The sequence below is a fragment of the Pelodiscus sinensis genome, chromosome 10 (assembly GCF_049634645.1).
Source record: "Pelodiscus sinensis isolate JC-2024 chromosome 10, ASM4963464v1, whole genome shotgun sequence".
Classification (NCBI taxonomy): Eukaryota; Metazoa; Chordata; order Testudines; family Trionychidae; genus Pelodiscus; species Pelodiscus sinensis.
In genome coordinates this window covers 49,637,471-49,660,430 of record NC_134720.1, presented here as the reverse complement: position 1 = coordinate 49,660,430, position 22,960 = coordinate 49,637,471, and the positions used below count along the sequence as shown (strand labels likewise).

The window sequence follows — 22,960 nt, the reverse complement described above, 5'->3', positions numbered from 1 at the left end:
AGAAGCAGGGTTGAACATGGTACTAGGTGAGCCTGCCAGCCAGAGGACCAGCTGCTGTGAACAGTGTATCAGGGCATGTTCAGTTTTATAGCCACAGAAAGACCATATAAAGGAAAACTTCCATCTTCAGTATCTGTTTCTTACTCTGGCTTCACTAACTTGCCTGTTTCTCACGCTGGCTCCCTGCTGGCCAAGCTCTGGGCGTGCTGCGGAGGGAATCCACATCTCTGTGCTCTGGATCCCCTGGATGTCTTAAGCTTCTGGAGCCTCAGGCTGGCCACTGATCTGATTCCTCACTGGGGCTCTCTGGTTGGTTCACTTCCTGGGCCCTAACTCCGTCAGCTCCCCCTCCTTGGAAATGGAACTCTGCCCTGAGTCCCCAGGAATATCGCTGAACCTCCCCCAAAATCGCCCAGCTACTTAAGCATGTTCCTCTCCAAGAGCCCCACTGCAGAGGTTTAATGCTCCTGATTTGAGTTGAACTCTCTTAAAGGCATGCTGCAGTCACTCACCTGGCACGGTGTCTAACCCGTTAATGCCTTTTTATACTTCTTACTATATATTGTAGAAATGTGTGTCTGTCTTGCTGTCTGTCCATTTGTCTGCGAGTCATTTGTTCAAGACCTCCTCCTAAACAGTAAGAGCTGGCACCACCACACTTGGTGTGCAGCTTCCTCCTTTTATTACTTAAGGTCAGGGTTTGGTTGTGCCAGGACAATGGGATGTGCCTGGAATTTGATTGTTTCTTTTAAAATGGAAAGGGAGAGAGGGGTTTGATAGGAGAGACAGTTATACTATAGAATGACCACAGGTGGGCAGCAAGGGGCCAGAGATGGGAACCAGGACAGCTATAACCTCGTTGGGCCAGCAGGAGGCAGGGATGGAGAGAGGGACAGCTATCTACTATGTATTTGAGAGAGTTTGTCTGACTGTATATCTCAGTCCCCCAGCTGGGGGACATTCACCCCTCCTCTGGTTGTGCCTGCTGCAACTGTAGCAGCCATGGAGAGGCGCGTCTCACCTGGCTCCAAGCTGCTACAGTGAGAGAGGGCTTGGGTTGTCCTTGAACCCCTCATCTCCAGCCCCACCCCAGAACAACGGCTTAAATGAAGAAAAACAAAACTCCTTTGAGTTAAAGGACCCAAGCACTGCTGGGCAAATCTTCTAGTACGTGTATGTAGCTCAGCAGAGCGCAGCTCATACAAAACAGAGTGTTACGCCCAGTTGTCTTCCTGTCCCACCCTTCCCTTAGGGACTGTCGCTGCCCAGGAAGGCATCAGGCATGTCCCTTTGCCCTCACTCTGCCTCACAGAGCCTGTCTCTGGCTTCACTGATTTTGCTCAAATCCTGTCCTACGTTTACTGTCTCTCTTACCACGTAGCTTACTGTTTACTCCTCCTGGCAACATTCGTTCTACCTTTTCCACCTTCCAGTTTCCACTGCTTCCACCTTCCCCTGGCCTTCAGAGGGACCAGCTAGACTGAATTTCTAAGGATTGAGCTGCTTTTTTAGCTTAAGCTTGGGGGAGGTTAAGGTTCTGTTGTTAACCTTGAGTAGTGCTTTAATTATAATCCGAGTTAAAGCACCTACCTTCCCCTGCTCTTCAGAGGGGTCCGCATTAAAGCTTTGGTGTGTTTTAAATCTTCAGAACCGCTTTTATACCATTATACTCTCTCGAGTCCGTTATTAATCTTGCTCAAGTACACTTAGGAGAGCTTTTTAAAAACAAGAGCATCCCTCATCATCTGACCTATATTTCATGCTTGGGGTCACCATGGCTTGCATGCAAAGCACACCGGATCCTGGATTTCTCTAGCAAAATGTTGTTGCTTCAGTAGGGGATGAAGGAAGGGAAAAGCTGTCATACACTAAGTATGCAAGTCAGGTACACTCGAACCTCCTTAATCCAGGTCTGTGAGCCGAGAACCCCCACGTGGCTCTCCCAGACCCCACAACCCCATCCCCTGCACGCTCCTGCACACATGCTCCCTCCCTCCCTCACTCACTCCCAGAACCTGCACCTCCCCATAACAGTTAAATACAACCCTAAATTAAGGATTTAGCTTATGACATGTTGTACATGTACAGTAATCTATAATGGTTTAAAAACGAGTAGTCCTGTGGCACCTTAGAGACTAACAAAAAATATATAGAAAAAAACCCAACAATTGGTCTGATTGCACTTTATAGACTATAATACCATGTTCGCTTTTGTGCTGTGTGTTGACAAAACTCATTCTAAATTTATAGCCTTGTGTTGTTGGCTTTTCCAGGCAGCATGGCAGACCTCACGTAGTATATCTGTAAATTATGAATTTACTAGGAGTGTTAACTTGCTTTTCGCCACTGGAATAACACAGCTGACGGCCTTTGTGTTGAGGGAAACGGCTTATCACAATCTGTGCCCTTTTGGCCTTCCCACTTGAACCAGCGCTGCTGATTCATGTTGAAAGTGGCTTCTGAATTGTCAGAAACTACAGAGATAACCCTTTGGCATGAACATGCTGTGCGATTAGAGTGGATTTATGAGCAGTGGTCTGGTGCCAAGTGACAAATGTGATTAAATATTTTAGGGACTTTCTTCGAAAGCTAAAGGTAAATATGAAATATGTGTACTTCAAAAAAAAAAATACAGACTCCAATTTTTATGCCTTGTGTCTTTTGAGAACCCAGTTATTCATCATCTGGGTTCCAGATTAGGGATGTAAAATCCTGGTTAAACAGTTAACCAGTTAAACATAACTGATTAATCATGATCCTGCAGGTGGGAATGGGAGCCTGGCTGGGCTGAAGTGCTTCCCCCCCCCCCCCCCAGCAGTGTAGCCTGGTTGGGGGGCTGCTCCAGCCAGGCTGGGCCAGTCCCATTCCTCCACACTGCAAGCAGGGAACTGCTCCAGCCTGGCCAGGCCACCTGTTAACTGGTCACATCCCTATTTCAAATACAGCAGAACTATCTCTAAAACCTGTGGGTGTCAGGACCTGGAACGGTGCCTGTTAAGGTAACTTAGATAGTGATACATTCACCGTGGTGGTAGGATTTAACAATAGAAATAAAACATGACCTTAAATATTTATCCTCTGAACAGCAGATTGGAGTTCCTCCTTGTCTAAAGCATCAGGCTTATTATCAGCCCTACATAAACAATGAGAACATGCACATTTTGTTTAGTGCATTGACTGTTTTTCAAAAGGGTCGAAGACGAGAGAGGAAATACAAAAATTAAACTTCAGATCATTAGGGTTTGACTTGCTACATGTCTGATGAATATGAACTTTGACACAGGTGTCACCTGGAAGATACCCTGGGACACAGCTCCTCACTAGTGTAAATCAGCATCACTGCAATCGATGGAGTTACATTGATTTACCCCAGCAGGAGAACTCGGTCCCAAACAGTTACTCTCGATTGTACGGGAGCATTGCTGGCTGTTCCCCTTTGTCAGGGAGCAAGGGGAAAGCGCACAGTTTACTGAATTTCTCACTCTGGCTAGGGAGTACAGGGACAGATGAACCTGGACCTGCCCCAGCCGGGGGACATGACCCCTTCCCCCAGCTGTGCCCACTGGAGCTGCAGTGGCCATCAACAAGCGCTTCTCACCTGGCCCCAAGATGCTGTGGTGAGAGAGGGCTGGAGTTGTCCTCTTCCCCCGGGGCAGCCTACAACCTGGACCCTCCTCCCCAGCTCCACCCCAGAGCGATGATTTTAATGAATCATGGGCATTGTCCTTGGATTTTCCAAAACACAAAAATGAATTAAGGACCCGAGCAATGCTGGGTAAATCTTCTAGTTTAGAAATAAGTGAATTGATAGCAGCTGGGAGTCAGCTCCACAAATATTGATGGGACGTGGACTATTGTTTTGCAGATAAAATCCCAGCTAATGCCTTCTGTCTGGTAACCTGGAAGTGAGCTCAATAAAAATAAACATTGTTCCCTGTCTTGGCTTCTCAGTCGCCTTAGTGCATGTGGGCTAGTCATAAAACAGGCGCTTTTGTTTGGTGTTGTCCAGTATCTCGCTGCCTTTTGACCCAGGCTATGGACGTGCTCTACAAGCTTTAGTAAAGCCTTAAGTCACCTCTGAGACAGAGAGAAGTTTTATAGCTCTTTTGCAGAGAGTACTTGAAGGCAAGTTAAATGACTTATCTGGTATCAACCTACAGATGAGAGGGTAGGGAACAGAATCCGGGAATCAAGACTTCTCTGCTTTGGACCACTGGAAAACTGCCTTTCCCAGCTACGCTTCTCTGAGCTTTCCCCACCCCTCCCAGGGTTAAAGTGGCAAGAAGGAGGCTTCAGATGGCATAAAGGTTGTAACTTGGAGAGCCGAAGAGATGCTCCTTTTAAGTGACTTTAGACCTTTTCCTTGCTTTTGTTGGGGACCTGTGACGGGGGAAGGGGTGGGCAGTGGGGACCACAGCCAATGTCTGTCCTGACCCGTGCTGTCTTGTTTTTCAGGTCATCCCTATGCTCCCCAGACTGCTCTGTGAGGAGTTGTGCAGTCTCAATCCCATGAAAGACAGACTGACATTTTCTGTAATGTGGAGAATGACTCCAGAAGGCAAGGTAACCCTGTGCATTCTGTCGTCTTTGTTCCTCTTGGTCATTCTTCATCCGCTGCCCCGGGCCCCACGTCTGTGAAGAGAGAGTCCAGATCATCAAACGAATAAGCCACTAACACGTCAGCTCAAGAATCTCTCCCGTTCTGCGAACAGTGTGTCCTGTGACTTGTAGAACCATTGATTGGTGCATCCTCATCGTGTAAGACGGAGAAGGATGGACGCAGGGGTATTGATGGTGCCTGGGAGAGAGTGGCTCTTAGGACTGTATAGTAATGGGGCACATCGTGGGATTGCCCTTTTTAAAAGACCCAGTTGTACCCTTTGAGGCTGTGCAATGTGTAAATGAACATCACCTTTATTTCTCATAATTTCAGGGATGCCGCTGCGGCATGTTATCATTGAGGGCATCAAGTGATATTTCACTCGTCTTCATGTTTGACTCATCGTGGAGGGCTGGGGGAGCAGTCAGCTATTTCTGAGCCTTCATTTCTCTCTCTCTATTTACCTCCCATCCCGCTGGGCAGTGTAACAGTCTGCTCTTCGGTTGCTTTTATGGTGGCCGGGCCCTCCGAGACCTGTGACTGTGTCCCCCCTCCCTAAAGGGCTTTGGAAAACAGGAAGAGTTTTTTGTTTCAAGCCCAATGCTTTCCCATAAGTATGTTGCTTTTATGCAGTGTACCCTTGCAAAGGTTGTTGGGGTAGCTGTTTTTTTGGGCTGATGTGATCCTCGGCTGATCTTTCCAATGCAAATTAGTTTTGTTCCACTGTAAATATCCCCATTGCTCCAGAGGGGCTCAGAATCTCCATTGGTAGGTATTAGCTAGGGATGTAAAACGTTAACTGCTTAACCAGTGGGCATCACCCTTAATGGGTGAGGCTTATTGGTTCCAGTTAACCAGTAGGAGCTGGAGCTGAAGCAACTCTCTACCCACCTTGGGCATAGGGCTGTTCCAGCCCTGCGGGGCCTGCTGGAACAGCCCCTGTCTGTGGCAGGCCCACCTAGTCTCATCCTCACCGCCTCCCAGCTGCAGCTGTTCTCCAAACGTCTTCAGTGTTGTAATTTATCTCTAGTTCTAGGCCCATCTCCAGCGTTTATGAAGGGTTTAGACTATGGTTCGGGAAGTCTTCAGTTTTCTGTATCCTGAATTCTACTAGCTCAAAGCACCCTCTAATACTATGTACTAGTTGGCTCTTTATTTACCACTGAGTGCTCTTTGAGCATGCTGTCTGGCCTATAGTTCATGCAGCCCTGGGAAGTCATGATATGCCATCTACAAAGTGCCCTTTTCAAGGATCTGTGCTTTAACTGCTCCATTCTTGTCACCTGGATGCAACATGTTTCGAGAACTAAGCTGCATCGTGTGCGTGTAGCCTCTTACCGCTTGGATACAGATGCTCAGTTTTCGAACAATATTTAGATCCAGCCAGTGCAAGTTTGGCCGAGTCGCAGTGCAGTGCCTTTCCTCCTGTCTGCTCAGGGATGCTGATCTCTGGAGTCAGGCTGCATTCTGGTCGGAAAGATCTCCGACATCAGAGTCCGCGCTTTCCTCTTGGAAGGCTCGTTCCTAAAGCCAGTGCAACAAACAGGTTTCTCAGTCTTTCAAGACTGAATGGAAGTTTGGATCACTGGGTTTGAATACGAATTAGACAAATTAATAAACCTTCCTTTTTCCAAGATAAGATGCAACCGCAAGCCTTTTTCCAATGTGGCTTTTCTCCAGGAGCTTATCTTTGAGGTCAGGGCAAAGCACATCTAGTGCTACTACACTATGGTGCTTGTGTAGGCAGGAGAAATTGGATCTTTTTCTCGCTTCAGGGTTAGTAAGAGGTAAAGTCTGTCAACAGGGCTGTTCTGCTTGCTGAGCATGGCCTTTGAACTTGGATTTCTCTGTCAGTGGCATAGAGAGCTGTAAAAAACGATGATATAACATGGAAAGTGGCTAGGAACACAGTGGCCTTATGAGCACCTTGTTGTTAGGCAGCCTACAAAACAATATTTTGATCTCAGGTTTATAAAGCACTGCCTGACAGCACCACTGTAGAGGAAGGGCTTGTCAGTAATTGCAGTGTTACCCCTCGTTACACAAATAAATCCCCAGTTAGTGTGTCTGCCAGAAAAATATCTATGGAGTCCCTACATAGGAGTGACTGATTTTAATAAGTCCAACAATGGCTGTCCTTTAACCCTTTCTGAACACCGGTGCCATCTTGTGGGGGTTGGAAATCACTCATTGTACGGGTTGAATCTCTCTAGTCTGGCACTCTCTGGACTGGCAACATCCATGGTCCGGCCTGATTTTAGTGAGCCGGATGGCCACTTCTCATGGGGGTGGCCAAGTTTCCTGGGGTCCCATAAAGTTTGTTTACAGCTACCAGACGTAGCTCTCCGTGTTGTGTGTGGTTCTTTAGATCTGATTTACCCTTCAATGTCTTCGAAGAGCTAGGGAGGTTAAACATCGGTTAATTGAATAGTCGAGTAGCCTCGTGAATTCTTATCGGTTAGTCGACTATTCTATAGTCTGGAGGGGCGGGGCCAGCAGCCAGCATGCTCTGGCCTCATTCCCGAGGAGCCCTCTGCCACTCTGTGCTGCTGCCTCTATACCAGTGCAGTGCAGGGTGCCAGGCGGGACCCAGTTTAAAAACCAGCTCCCCTCGCAGACCAGCTGACTGTCACCCTGTGCTGCTGCCTCTGATAAAAAGGAAGCAGCGCGGGGTGGCAGTAGCCACTGTACAGGGTATGGGGAGTCTGAGCTCCCAGACCCATTGTGAGCCAGAACTGAGCCTGCCTGCCTGCCCACCCACCCGGCTCTTAATACACTTCAAATGCAGAGCTGCAGTAGAGGTAGGTCCTGGACCCAGCATGAGCCAGGACTGAGCCGGGCTACTGGCCAGCCTGCTAAAAAATTTACTGGCAAGTGGGGGGGAGGGAAATGTGTGCAGTCTATAGCATTAACCTATAAGCTTTTGCTTATTGGTTAATTGGTTAATTGACTGCACTATTACATCCCTACTAAGGATCCAGTAAGCAGTGGAAGTGTTGGTGGCACTGCTAACCAATAGTGACCTTCCATGATTCGGCAAATTCTCTGATTTGGAACTGTTCAGATCCCAAGGGTGCCTTTAGAGAGAGGTTCACCTGTATTATGTGTATTGTATGTTACAACATAAAAGCATCACAGCCATGCTGCCTAATCTGCCATTTGTGTAGCCTGTGAACTTTAGTGGGCAGCCATGACGTGCCGTCTGCAAAGTGCCCTTTTTGAGGATCAACTGCTCCAGTCCTGTCAGCCAGTATGTTTCAAGCGCTGAGCTGCACCGTGTCCGTGCAGGTGCTGTGAGGTGTTCTGCAGCTGAGACTCAGCCTCTCCTCTGAATTCCACATCTGGGCACTGCACACAAACGCGCATGTGAGGGTCTGTCCAGTTTCATTTTCTGGGCTGCTTGGAACATACTGCCACTGACGAGGGAGCTGCTGGGGTCTGAAACACCTGATGGAATCAGCACTTCCCTCTGGCTCAAAGCCACTTCCCTTGGATCTAGATGCATTTGAAAGTGTTGACAGCAAGCAACCATACGCATTCATGCGGGCAAAACATATCCAACATCTATTTCGATGTCTCTATGTATTTTTAGAGTTATTGAAGTGCACTGAGTACCAATTAAAAAGCACCCAACATCACAAGAATAGAAATTGCATTCTCCATAACGCACTGAAGCCAGCTCAGCTTCCTTCCTGGACTTAGGGACGGCAAATAGTCTCCAGAAGATAAAACAGGGGAATTCAGCACTATCTGGTAGTGGGGTTGTATGTTCTGACACCTGACCCTGAACATGGCCAGCCTGTGTTAACACATGCACTGGTTAATCTCCTGTGGCTGTATCGCACTCTGTCTGATATTTCACAAAGCGAAGATTTGGCTTCTGCTTGTCAGTCATACAGAAGAGGTGAGATTATGATTGAACAGTTACATTTCAGGCAGCAAAACAGAAATTTGATCCATGTTGCTTCCTGTGAGGGACAATAAGACAATTCAGAGAAAAATGGCAGAAAAGTTTGCAGAGAAATCTTCTATAAACAATCAAGATCAGGAGCGAGTAGTTGTGCAATATGGTATAATAATGTCATTCATGAGGCAGTTGTTCCCAAGGTAAACCATTATCCAAACATCATTTGGAACCTACCTGTTTATATGCCTCATTTGTTATAGTTCCCTGTACTTTCCCTAACCATTTGGTGACACATTCTGTGTTCTGACATCTGTCTGAAATGGGATCTCTACTTAAGAGCTTATCTGTTCTTCCCTCTCCTGCTGCTCACTCCGGCCCTACTGGTACCGTACTGTGGTTACTTCAACAGCCAGGAGCTATGATGTCACAATTTCATTACCATGTGGAATTGTTTTCAGATGGGGGACTGAGCTACATGAACAAATGAACCTCTAAAAATCAAGCCCCCACTTTCAATCAAATTTCCTCAGTCATAAAAAGGGAGGGGAATTCAGTTATGGCATAGAAACTTTCCTTCTGGATGAATTGCCACTGGGCTTCTTATCCTGAATCAGTATTTTCAGAATTACCTGAGTCTAGGATATCTAATGCTTTCTGTGATAAAATTTGCCATGGGTTTTGAGATCTGAAGGAAATTCCTGACTTCTGTAAAATTTGCCAAACTAGCAGATTTGTGTAGTTTTGCCCTTGACTGCTCGTATTGAATCCTTCATTCATGTACAGGTTGAACCTCCCTTGTCTGGCACACTAGGGACCTGACCTGTCCCGAACGAGGGGATTTGCCAGACCAGGGAGGTCCCTCTCCTCATGGCATGCTGCCCAACTCCCACCAGACGAGGGCTCCAGCCTGGCCGCGCTGCTGCCCTGGCCCCTTGGGGCTTTCTAGCTGCCATCGGCAGCTCTGAAGCCACTTGGCTCTGCAGCCGGGACGCCATAGCCCCAGCTGGGGCTCAGGCTCCGTGGCTGCCTGACTGAGGCTGGAGCTAGAACTCCCCGCCATGCTGTGCCCTCCTCCCCTCCTGCAACACCGGGCTTCTGGATGAGTCTCCCGTCCCTCCTATCGTGCTCCTGCCCCTCCGCCAGAGCTCCCTGTTCCTGGATTTCATGGTCCAGGAATATCCATGGTCGTGCCGGACCAGGGATTCCCGCTTAAGGGAGGTACAACCTGTACTGATAAACATCTAGATGTGCAGGCATAGCCGGATATAATTGTGCCTCCTGCTTATCATCTGTTTTATTTCTTGTGTTCCTCCATCTGTCTGTATCCAGCTGTTGTCTCTTGGGCTATACTTCAATTGTAAGCTCCTCGGGGCAGGACCATCTTTGTGGTTTTGTACAGCACCTAGCACAGCGGTGTCTTGATTCATTACCGGGGCTGCTAGGTGTTATGGTGATACACATAATAACGAGTTATAGGATGCATCTTATCCTGGAACTAAATACAATTATTACTGTAGTTGATTGCATTTATTCTCTTCTTTAAAGCAAAACTTGCCTGACAAAGCAAGCTTGAAACAAACTTGCCATTGCCACCACTTGTTTCATTACTTGGAGCAAAATCTTTCCAGGTCCACGAGAAACCCCTTGGTTTGCCTGATTAAAATGTGAATTATTTATTTTTCATTAACCTGCTAATTGGTTTTGTATTTTTCATTAACCTTCTTGCCTTTTGCCCATGGCATAGAGTTTAAAGAGATAATGCAGCATCTTAGTAACCCTATAGGAAGTCGCCGTGTCTTTGGATAGGGAGGGTTTTGGTCCTTAAAAAGACCATTAGAGAAAATAAAACACCCTACAAACAGAAGGGAATGTGTAAAGTGTCTTTGCATCTATTAAAAAACAAAACAAAACAAACTTTTCTCCCAAAGTGCCTGACGTTGTCTGCCATTAAAGAACAGACTTTAGAAACAGTGAAATGAAATAATGTGTATGACAATGAAAACCTGAACTAATTTACTTTTAGAGCTTTTTAAAGCCCTGAAATATAGACTTTTTTGAGTATTCATTACTATCCATCCAAGAGGGAAGAGACCAGCATTTTCTATAGGATTTCATTCCTGATTTCTCAGACAGTGACAGAAGAATGAAGTTTCTTGTATTAATAATATGACACCCCAAAAGGGTTGGGAACTTCTGTAATAGCCCTAATGTGTTTTGCATAAGAGCACCAAGTCTTGGAATTCAAATTCCTGGGTTCAGTATTACCAAACCGTAGTAAGTCTATAGATGGCGAAGGAGGCCTACTAGAAACAGCAGATTTCACTGTGTGTCAATGACCAAGTAAAAGAAGCACCTTTCAACTCAGACAAGTGTTAAACTGAACAGAATGCAGTGAGGCAGAACTCAGACAGAATAACTTTTCGAATAGGAGGACATCTAATTTCTTACGTTCTGTTAATTATAATAATTTCTCTAACCTGCATATATCTTATATACACACATTTGCCTCTGCATCATCAGCTACACTTCCAAGAACGTTAAATCTCTGGTTGTGAAGGCTTAAAAGAATGTGTCCCAGAGTTCGTGACGCAACCTCATTTAATAGGAAATAGACTTAGATGCCTGCTACTACGCAGTTCCCCCGCCTGTGGAGTTATGCAGCATGTGCGCATGGTGGCCTGGTAAGCAGGTGAACAGCGTGCCTCTCATGGGGAGTGAATCAGCACCATCAATGGCAAATCTTCCCCTCCTCCTTCAGCAATGCCCTGGTGCGCATTGCTTTACTGAGAGTTTACTGCCTTCCTCCTTGGAAGCCTGCCCACTTGCTGAAATTACTTCCTACTGGGATGGTCCCATTTCTCTGACTGAGGATGTCAGATTGCTGCTCAGGCGAGAGTTAAAATGTTCCCCCCTTCCCCTAAGCACTTCTACTTCATTTTACCCTCAGCCGCCTTCTCCAGACTTCTCATTGGCCCGCCCCCCTTTGATGAGCCTGATTCCCTGTCCGAGAACAGGCTCCCTCTTGCCCCTTCATGCTCTGTCTCCACTATCAGCAGCTCTGCAACGCTGGTGTCTTGCCTCATCTGAAAATATGGCTCTCTTCCTTTTTGCCCTAACGAATAGCTGAAGATTAAATTCCACATAGACCTTTTATTAAATAGTTTAAAAATATGGGTGGTTTCTGTATGCATTTTTTTAAAATTAATTTCATATGCGCTTGCTGGCAACATTTCTTGGATCAGAAAGATTGTGGAAACTTGCGGATTATTCCTTGCGATTCTTTGGGCTGCACCCTGGCCTGAGTAATGGGTTTAAGACCCATTGAAATGCGGGATAGAGTTTGGTAGGTCTGGACCAGCAGGGTCCAAAGCACAGCCCATGTAGCCTACAAACATATGTCTGACATGGAGGTCTCTGCAGGCAGTCCCCAGTCTTGATCCAAGCCTAACTATGAATCTCAGGGCACAGTTTTCGTTCTCTGTCGACCACACCCCTGTAATAAAGGGTGACTGCAAACTGCTGCATATTTGACCCTCCAGCATCTAGTAGGTTTCCAATTAGACTGTCACCTGAGCACTGTTGAGGTGCCTATTCATGGTTCTTCCTACCAATCTGCACACAAGCCCCTTCTCAGTTTAGTTGGATCTTTTTATTTTTAACATGAGGGACTGCTCAGGAGAGCTAAGACCAAAGCAGACTGTGAAGAGCTTCGAAAAGATCTCACCAAACTAAGAGATTGGGCAACAAAATGGCAAATGAAATTTAATCTTGATAAATGCAAAGTAATAAGCATTGGAAAAAATTATCCCAACTCTGTATACAATATGATGGGGACTAATGTAGCAACAACTACTCAAGACAGAGATCATGGAGCCATTGTGGATAGTCCTCTGAAAACATCCACTCAATGTGCAGCAGCAGTCCCCCCCTCCTCCCTTCAAAAAAAAAAAAAAAAAAAAAAAGCAAACAATGTTAGTAATCATTAAAAAAGGGATAGAGAATAATACAGATATCTTATTGCCTCTATATAAAACCACGGTTTGCCCACATCTTGAATACTGTGTACAGATGTGGTTGTCTAATTTTGAAAAGGATATATTGGCATTGGAAAAGGTTCAGAAAAGGGCAACAAAAATGATTAGGTGATTGGAACAGGTGCCATATGAAAAGAGATTAAAAAGAGTGGGACTTTTCAGCTTAGAAAAGAGAACACTAAGGCGGGGGGGGGGATATGATAGAGATCTATAAAATCATGACTAGTGTGGAAAAAGCGAATAAGGAAAAGTTATTTACTAATTCCCACAATATAAGAACTAGGGGTCACCAAATGAAATTAATAGGCAGCAGGTTTAAAACAAACAAAAGGAAGTTTTTCTTCACTCAGCGCCCAGTCAACCTGTGGAACTCCTTGCCAGAGGATGTGGTGAAGACCAGGAGTTTAACAGGGTTTAAAAAAGAACTAGATAAATTTATGGAGGTTAGGTCCATCAGTGGCTATTAGTCAGGATGGGCAGGGGTGGTTTCCCTAGCCTCTGTCAGAGTCTGGAAATGGGTGACAGGAGAGGGACCACTTGATGTTTATTAAGTTCCATTCACTCCCTCTGGGGCATGTGGCATTGGCCACCGTTGGCAGACATGACACTGGACTAGATAGACCTTTGGTCTGACCCAGTCTGGCTGTTCTAATGTTCTTATGTAAAAAAGTATAATCTGCTATGATGGGTGGCAGGATCCTCCTCTTGTAGCTAATGACTTTATTTACATTTTCTGATTTTACAGATCCTTGATGAATGGTTCGGGCGAACAGTTATCTGCTCCTGCGTGCAGCTGAGCTATGACCATGCACAGAGCATGATTGAAAATCCTAGGAAGGTTTTTGAGACAGAGGAGCTGCCTCCCATTTCTCCCCAACACCCCATCGACGAAATTCACCAAGCTGTCCTGAACCTCCATCGAATCGCCACACATCTGCGCAAGCAGCGCTTCGTTGATGGTGCTCTTCGTTTAGACCAGGTCAGTAAGCTTGGCGTCTGGAATAGGGTGTTTCACAATGTCTCGGGTCTATTCAGCCCTCCTGTTTACCCCTAGCCCTTGCCTGAGCAAACCCAAGCTAGCCTCCTTTGGTCTCTTGATTGGTTTACAGACTCCAAAGGGAAAATCAGAGTTGAATAAAAATGTAGGATTTTGTGGAAAAGGGTTTTTGGTTTTGGTTTTTGGGTTTTTTTTAAATATAGTTTCACTAAGTTGGGCAGATTCAGGACACCTAATAACACGGGAAGTCAAAAGAAAATGGTTGGGTTGAAATCTACTAGACAAAAAAGATAAGAGAAGAGCAATCGCTCCTGCAGAGTTCTTCACTGGCTCTCCTGGCTCCTAGAGCCATGAATACAAATCTTACGAATGGAAATGAATAATGATGCTGTAATAGCCATAGCCAGGCATGTAGGTGCACAAAGCCCACCTTTCGCCACAAAAAGGTTCATCTCCAAAGCATCATTTCCTGTTACATATTGTAGTTGGAATAATCGTATTTTCCAGCAGCATTCATATCAGCTCTCAGGGCAGGGAAAAGAATTAAAATGTTATCTAATACAGTTTAATTGTGTATCCAGTGGAAGTGTTTCAATAAGAGAGACGTAAATGACGTGGTTTCTTATCTGTGGCCATGTAAGTGGGGCCGTATCAGTAGTGTTACGTGTATTTTCTATTTTGTAAGTAGAAATAGGTATTTTGGACTCCAGCTAAGAGCTCCTTTTGACATTGTTGTTCAACAGCTGTAGAGACTGCAGGAGGTTGTGGCAGGCTGGCAGACAAAGTTCCTTAATCTAAATGAAAGCTCTATTGTCTTATATCATTAAAATGAAACTAGAAATGTTGTCTGGAAAATAATCTCCATCCCCACCCTGAACTGCCTCGCATGGAAAGTTCATTTTTAACCTTCTCTTTTGGAACACGGGCTTAAACATTTGAGGCTTGTCATTCAGTAGATAAAAGTGAGGTTTTGTTTGGTTCATTTCTTATCCTCTGACCACCAGAAAACATACTGGACAGAGCAATCCTGCATTGGAAGGGGGATGAACTAGATAACCTACTAGATATTAGCAGTGGAAAAGATCTACAGTTACTGCTCGCTCTGGCTGCCCCGAGAGAACCTAGTTGGGTTACACAAATTTGTTCTTGCAATGTTGAATTGATGGGGGCCGTGTGTATAAGCGGCTGGTTTTATGACAGTGCGACTGCTAACGCAGCTTTCTCACTTTGTCAGTAGAAGGGTTTAAGCAGGGGAAAGAGATCGTGTCCAGCGGTAACCCCGTGAAAGATTAGTGGCATCCGGCTTGGTTCAGAACTATAACCAGAATCCAGTTAAGAAGCTCCAGCATTACACTGCCACTGCTGGAGAGGTGGGATGCCATCCTGCTTTAGAAGACAGGAGAGAATTATTTTGGCCTAATCCTAGTGCCTAGTGGACATTTATATCCCCTAACAACATGATTTTCTCAGAGTGGCATCCTCTGCTCCAGAGAATCTCTGTCTTCCCCACAGCGGGGACATAGCAAGGTATTGGGCAGTAAGAGAGATGTATTTAGCCAAGAAGTAGTTTGCAGTAGGGATGTGAAAGTGTAACCTAGTTATGCAGAGGTTCCCGGTACATACAGGGAGCTGGCTTAAATGCTGGTTTTGCTGTAGAAGAGGCAGCATCACAGGGTGGGTGGGGGAAGACCCTGGCTCCTGGGGAGTCAACAGCTGCCCTGTATGTAACCATGTAACAGCCGAAATCTTCAGCAGTTACACATTTACTTAAACACATTTTAACATCCCTAGTTCACCCTACACCTGCCCTTTATATGCCAGTGTTCGCCTCTGGGGGGGATGAACTCGACTTTCACAATTGAAACACAAAATCCAAACCTGTGCAGAAATATATTGCCGTAGCTTGTGAAGGTGAATATGAAGGGGGGGGGGGTGTGTGTGCATTGTGTATATTGTGCAGGACAAAGTGAATTCTTGTAGCTTTTAATATAATCAAATTACAGTCCCTCTACTTCTGTTCACATGATTACCTTTTGCTATATTGGCGTAGTTGTATTGAAGGTCTGTTTTCTGTACCTGAGCAAGCAAGCAAGGGTGGGCCCTACAAGGAAGCATACCTTTCTAATCACAGGACCTCTCACTGATTTCCTGGTGAGTAATGTAAATCCTGAACAATGGGAGACAAACTACAACAGAGGAAACCAAGAGCAATTAATGATCAGAGTAAACGAAACAATCATCACACAGCATGAGAGAGTGGGGAGGGTATATACCAAGAAAGCCCGGGTTGTATTGCCAGGGGGTATAAGAAGACAGAATACTTTTGCTCTCTTTGTTCCAAGAGATTTTTCAGCCCTCTTTCTGTATGGGTTCTGCCTTATGTTGAGTAAAGCTTAGGACTCAGTGATCCTTTCCCAGTTCCTCTAATGACATTTATCATTGTGAGGTGCTGTCATAATCCCTGTTAACATTATGAGGAGACATTGTGGTCTCTTGCCTAGTCAGGGAACCGTGAATCTGAACTTCATTGTGGGGTAACAGTTTTATAATGCTTAAAAACTGCACACCCCAGCAGGAGTGCTGGAACCCTCTCCCCGCCTCTTCACCCCCAAAATCCTGTCTTCTCCCCCAAGGACCCACCTCTGCCCAGCCTCCTCTCCCCAAGGCTCCACTCCCATTTGCTCCTTTTCTCCGCCTCACATCATTGCTCATCTCTTTTCCCTCTCTCCCACACCTGGGTTGAGAAGGACTCACCTGCAGATCTGGGGTGAGGTAGGAGGTGGCCCCAGCTGAGTAGGAACTAGTGCAGATGATGACCCAGCACCAACCCACCAGACATTGGATCTCTGGTCAGTGGTACTGACTGGACACTGTCAGATTCCCTTTTTAACTGGATTTTCTAGTCGTAAATTGGACTCATTGGTATCCTGTTTTCACATCTCTCAGTTTACTCGTCTGTAAAATGGGAATAGCATGTAGCTATCTCAAAGGGATGTTGAAACTTAATATTTATTTCCCTACCAAAAATGTAGTTGACTCAAGGGGCTCCTGAGTATTTTCTCCCCACAATATAAACTCCAGACAGTATTGAAAAGTCAGCTCCGGCCTCCTGTCAGCCCATGCTGTCAGGCTTCATTGCCCAATTGTTTAATTTTCAAACAGCCACCGCCATGCTGCCCCCCACACTTGGGAAAAGATCCCTGCCAACATCAACACTTAGGTACGCTCACTGCAAAGCAGTTTCTCTCTTGTCTTTGAGCAACAGATGCTGGGTTTGTGTTGGGGAAGCAAAAAGGGAGGAAAAATGGGGAAGATACTATTACTTGAGAACTGAATTATGGGCTTGACTAAATTCCGTTTGTGATCGCAAGCTGCACACTTAGGAAGGAGCTTTGCCACTGGTTTATCAGGTGTGCAATGAGGTTTGCGTCAGCCCAGGACTCTTAGTTGTTTTTGAAAGAAGTTGATGAATTTAAAGACAACGTTTCTGCACCTGTACTTCTGCATCACAGTGGATCACTTTGGTAGCCCCTTCATTTAACTAAGAAGATGGGACTCGTGAAGCAGGATTAATAACAGTAAAGTACTGAGAAGTGAGGGAGGAGAATCAGCTGGGGTTAGGTGACGTATGATTTTGAAAACATAGGGCTCTTCACCAAGAGATTGTCAGAGCTCTACGGTATTTGGTAAATGCACAAAATGTGTCATTTTTGAAGTTGTCAAACTTTGGTCTTCTGGTGGTTCATCTGTCTGAAAATCAGTGTTAATATTGTGGGCAGCATTGAGAAGCTGACTCCATGGGTCATCCACACAGAAAATGAGCAGGTACACGTGTGTAAAGGGTAGAAGGTCTTTGGCATAGTCTGGTATGTGAACTGCAATTCATAAGAATGTTTCCAACAGGCAGACAGAAATCCATGTTTTGAGATGATGACTCCTGCTTATGCTTTGTAAGTGGATCTCCTGAGAGCTAGAGACTAATCAACATCTTCATTAAAATCTTCCTCTATATAAATGACTCTTGGAACAAATGATAGAAAACCACTTTGTCATATTTCTCGTCTGATTAGGGATGCGGAAGGTTAGCCAGAAGGCACCACCCTAAATGGGTGTTGCTTACTGTGACGTAGTGGGGGTACTTGCTGGGCTGTGGTGACCTCTGCTGTCTGGAGCAAGACCCAGCAGGGAAAACCTCGCTAGGCAGAGGTAAGGCCAAACTTGTCGAACCAGTGGCCAGACACCCCCCATGGAGAGGAACAAAGGAAGGTGAATGCTGCCCTGGACTGGGGGGCAGGGCTGCAAGGGAATTTAGTTGTTACTGTGGGAGAGCATGGAGGAGAGCCTAGGGAGAGGAGCTGGAGTTTAGGGGCCCAGTCTCCCCCCAACTCAAGGGGGCCTGAGGCATCCTAGCCCAGTTCTGTGACCAGACTACATCTGTGCTATGCTGTATCCTGGAGAGGCAATAAACTTCCTCTATTCCACCGGCTGGTGCAGTCTGTTTGTGCCATTTCGGGGTGCAGGAGACGGGGAACCCCCAACGCGCCGTCACACTTACCAATTCTGGTTAGTTGGTAACTGGTGGAGGATAAGTAGCTCCCCACCTGTCGTAGGCAGAGGGATGCTCCAGCCTTTCAGGGGACCCACCACGAACAGTGCTGTTCTTATCTGGAGCAGCCCCTATCTGTGGGGAGCAGGCGGCAGCTGCAACCCCAACCCCAGCACAAGGCTGGAGGCAGGCGCCCTGCACACTGGAGCAGTCCCCAACCCGGATCCCACTCAGCCAGTTAACCGTTAGGCTAACCTACCGGTTAACCCAGTTAACTGATTAACTGTGATTTTACATCCCTGCTTCTGATACCTGTCTGACGTGAGCTGTGGAATTCTGTTCCTTTTGTGGACATAGCATGTGACTTCTGCCCCAGTGAAGGTGGCTCTTCTGTAGATGGGTAGGTCTATAAAATGTGTCTATTATCATTGAACTTAGGGTCTTCTTCCTCTGTTGCTTGACTTGTTGCTTTGCTGGGGCAGGAAAGGACTGTAAATATTTCTGAGATGAGTTAATTATACTTGCATGTGCTTTCCCCACAAATGCAGCAGGGACTCTGGTTCTCTTGCCTTAGATATCATTTTAAAAAATGATATGGCTAGACAGCTTACCAGTGCAGGGATCGGGGTGTGTGTGTGTGTCTGTGTTTTTTTTTTTTTTTTAAGAAAACTAAGTCACTGTTCTGATCATGGTATCCTACTGCTCTGTTGTCTCAATGCGGGGGTACTCCGGGAGAGGTGTATATGACTACCAGTAACTAGAATGACAGGTAGGCGGTATCCTGTGGGTAGCAGAGCCAGACTGGCTCTCATGTCCCTTGCAAAGAGTGCGCTCTGCCCTATTTGGTGTCTTGGGTCAGAAAGGAGCTGGCATTTGGCACATAGGACATGCTGTATGATACCAGTTCATCTCTGGCTTTGGTTACCCTCAGGATGAATTTGTCCAGGTGTATGCAAGAATCATGCTGGCTACTCTCCCTGGTCATAGCAAAAGGTGGCTCCGTAATGATGCAATGTCCCCAAAGCACGTGCTAGAGGTCATTTGTCTCAAGGCTGTGGCCGAGTGTTCATACTCCCTTCAGAAAGCCACCAGCGGCATGTCATAGGGAGTTGGCTTCTGCTCACGGTGGTCCTACTAACCCAAGCCATGAGGGCCTCATGAAGTAAGGACACAGATGGCAGACTGACTCGAAGCCATTTTCTAAACTCTTCAGCTGGCTGATGCAGCACAGCTCCATTCCAGTGTGTGTCATTGAAAGGTGTTGAGGAGTTGTGACGTGAGTGGTCTGGATCACAGCTGAGGCTACGTGATAGTCACCTGACTCTCACACCTGGAGCAAAACCTACCATATGGAGAAATGAACGGGGTGTGTGAAACAAAGTGCCTTGTCTGATCTCTTTCATGATTTAAGCTGTTGGTCTTGGGGGGCAGATTTCAAAGTTGTGGGAAACAAGGATGATACGTGAGAATATTTGCATTATATTTCAGCCCTAGTACACAAGCTAAATGACCCTGATAGAAGATCCTGCAAATGGCTTATAATGAAAATTGTCAAGGTTAGTGATGTAACGATGTAATCGCATTGAGCTTGTCAGTTACTGTAACGGTTACACGCTGGCGCCCAGCCCTACTCCTGGGGAATTGGCTGCCATCCTGCACTGCTGACTCTGTATCAGGAGCAGGGCTGAGAGCTGGGCCAGCTCCCCAGGAGTGGGGCCGGGAGCCAGTTCTCACCGTGCATTTGCTGTCAGCCCTGCTCCCGGGGAGCTGGCTGAGGCGCAAGCTCTGCAGTTTCAACGTTATCCTGAAGAGTCCACAGCATGTTACTGTGTAGCCACTACGATTTTTTGACCTAATTAACTGCTTTTTAACATCCCTAGTCAAGGTATCCTTCGCTAAAGAGAGCATTACAGCAAAGTAAGAGAGAAACACAGGTGCATGGCTGGCTCCAGTTAAGGGGGTGTATGGGAAAAGGAAATAAGTGCTGATTGTGACTTTTCTCTAATCATTTTATAGCACAGTTCCACCATTATCTTCTCCTCTGCCTTCATGTGTGTCTGAAAAGCAGGTGTTGTGTGTGAGCCCGTGCACAGTCCATTATATTATAATGCCCAAGGCAGTTATGATGAAATTGGATGAATTCCTTTTTTGATATTTTAACCTTTCTACCAGCATTGAATCCTCAGTTAAATGAGCTTCCAAGCCCCTGAGCATCTGCCCTGGGTTATTGCACTTTCACAACCTCTAAGTATAGGAGGGGAGTTTACAGCAGGTGTGTTAGCAAAGTAAAAAAAAATCCTTCACTAATGTTATTGTTGCAAGATCCTGAACAGGCAAATGTGTGTTGGCATCACCACTGCCCAGAGGAACTTACAGTCTGAAAGTAGGGAGGGTGTTGGAGCAGTGCATTGCCATTCGTGTTGATTTCTGTACATCTTGGAGCACTGGGGAAGTCCCAGAAGACTGGCAGAAAGCTCATGTTGAGCCAGTTATAAAGAGTGAACAAGATGACCTGCGTAATTACAGGCCTGTCAGTCTAAAATTGATTGCTAGCAAGATAATAGAGTGGCTGATGGGGATTCAGTTAATAAAAAATTAAAAGATGGGAATGTAACTAATACAAATCCACATGAGTTTATGGACAATACAGCTGTCAAACTAACCGGATACCCTTTTTGGTTGTGACAGGTTGATAAAGGTAAGAGTGTTGATGTAATGTACTTAGACTGCTCTAAAGGAGGAGGGAGAAAACTTGTTCATCTTGGCCTCTGAGGATAGAACAAGAAGCTATGGGCTTAAACTGCAGCAAGGGAGGTTGAGGTTGGACATGAGGAAAAAGTTCCTAACTGTCAGGGTAGTCAAACACTGGAATAAATTGCCCAGGGAGTTGTGGAATCTCCATCTGTGGAGATATTTAAGAGTAGGTTAGATAAATGTCTATCAGGGATGGTCTAGACAGTATTTGGTCCTGCCATGAGGGCAGGGGACTGGACTCAATGACCTCGCAAGGTCCCTTCCAGTTCTAGTATTCTATGATTTAAAACATTAGACTCGATACCACATGACTTACTGACCAAAACCAATACATAGCCAGTTTAAATGCATACCACATTAACTATCTGATAGGTCTCAAACTATAATTGTATACAAAGAATCATGATTAAATGAGTGTGTTTCCTATGGAGTCCTGCAGGGACCAGTTCTTGGCCTAACTCTATTTAACATTCTGTTGCCAGATCTTTAGATTTTAGATTAATTATTTAGGTGATGTATGCATTTCCAGTTACCACTTTGAGGGTTGACAGGTTTTTGCCTCAGGATCAGTGTTTAATTATTCCATAGTTGGGAGCCCTGATGTGCACAGTTGAACACAGAATGCTATAGAAACACTTGAATATTTACAACTATAGTTTATTAATACATTTAACACAGTCTTGGGGCGTTTGTGACTTATCAGGATGGCTAGAGAAGGTACATATCCATATCCTGACGCCATTCCTTCTAGAACAACCTGACATGTTCTCCATCATCTTCTTTCCTCCTCCTCATCCCCTTTCCTTTGTCACCAGTGGCATCATCCTGGCACCTCCCAAGGACTACATCGCCTACTGCCCCTAGGTTTGGATGCCACTTTTATCCTATATTACGCTCACATCGTTATGTTTGATGCATATTCAGTAGAGGACGGTTTTTTTTTCTCCTTGATTGTATTTCCTCACCTTACAAATGGTGAAGTATCTTTTTCCTGTAGGTCAGTATATCATTGATCTCAACTTATCATAGGTGTCAGTTCATTATACCATAACCCTTTCATGCTTAGGTATCATATTTATTCTTTCTATTCTACCTCATTATTTTGGTCTGGTCTTACCCAGTTTTTTCAGGGTTTTCCAAGTTGTGCTGTGCCTGCTAAGTTTACAGGGATACTTGGAAGCCCTCAATGCCCGCGGGGGCCAACCCACGGCTCGCAAGCCACATGCGGCTCTTCACCCCTGAAAGTGCGGCTCGCGAAGCTGCCCCTACAAATGGTCGCCAGCTCCCTTTGCTCACCGGGTGCAAGGGAGTTGTCTAGCGTGTTGATTCAGAATGGTGTCGGGAGCCTGATATGGCCAAAAACCCTAACCCATGGTTTTTAAAGGGGCAGTGTCCTCTCTCTCTCTCTCTGGCTGGTGTGGCTCTTCGCATTTTTTCCGCCACTGTTTTGACTCTCTTCGTTTAATGGGTTGGCCACCCCTGCCCTATGCCATTAAGGGTTGCTTTATCTTATCACTGTCTATCTAGGTGAAAGGTCCCGAATACGTTGACATTGCTACCTAGGTGAAAGGTCCCAGATTTATGTAAGCCACCTGTGTTATCTAGGTGAAAGGTCTCGGACATAGATAAGCTAACTTGGCCTTAACTCAACATAAAGAAGGTGGCCTGCAAGTCTTTGTGTTACAGCCAAGCTACTTTAATGTAAATCTGTTGTAGCCTATTGTAATAAACATATAACCAAAAGGATAAGAGAGAAAAAATCTGCAAGAAAATCTACCTATAACCTAGGGACGTTAAATTTTGAGTAACTGATTAATCGAATAGTCATTGCAGGTTGACTACACGCTGTGTGAAGAAGAACTTTCTTTTATTAGTTTTAAACCTGTTACCCATTAATTTCATCCCACCCCCTTGCTGCCTCTTTCTGACAGAGGCAGTAATGGGGAGGGGGAGAAGCAACGAGTCGACTAGCCTGTCGACTATCCGATGAGCATTTGCTTATCAGATATTCGACTAATCGTTCGCATCCCTACTATAGGCAAGCGGGCAGGACAGCCCTATAGGCTGCAATTTTTATCAGAGACCTGGAAAAAACCAAAATGATCACTGATAAAGTTTATAG

At 45.7% G+C, this 22,960-nt stretch overlaps 1 protein-coding gene across 2 annotated transcripts in view; it reads left to right on the top strand.

Annotated features, from left to right (window-relative positions):
• DIS3L2 (DIS3 like 3'-5' exoribonuclease 2) overlaps nt 1-22,960 on the top strand; it is a 260,081-nt gene that overhangs the window by 156,606 nt on the left and 80,515 nt on the right. For both annotated transcript variants that reach the window (XM_075938150.1, XM_075938149.1), the window contains 2 exons: nt 4,456-4,563; nt 13,287-13,520. In XM_075938150.1, the coding sequence (XP_075794265.1) occupies nt 4,456-4,563; nt 13,287-13,520 (342 nt within the window). The remainder of the gene's footprint in view (nt 1-4,455; nt 4,564-13,286; nt 13,521-22,960) is intronic.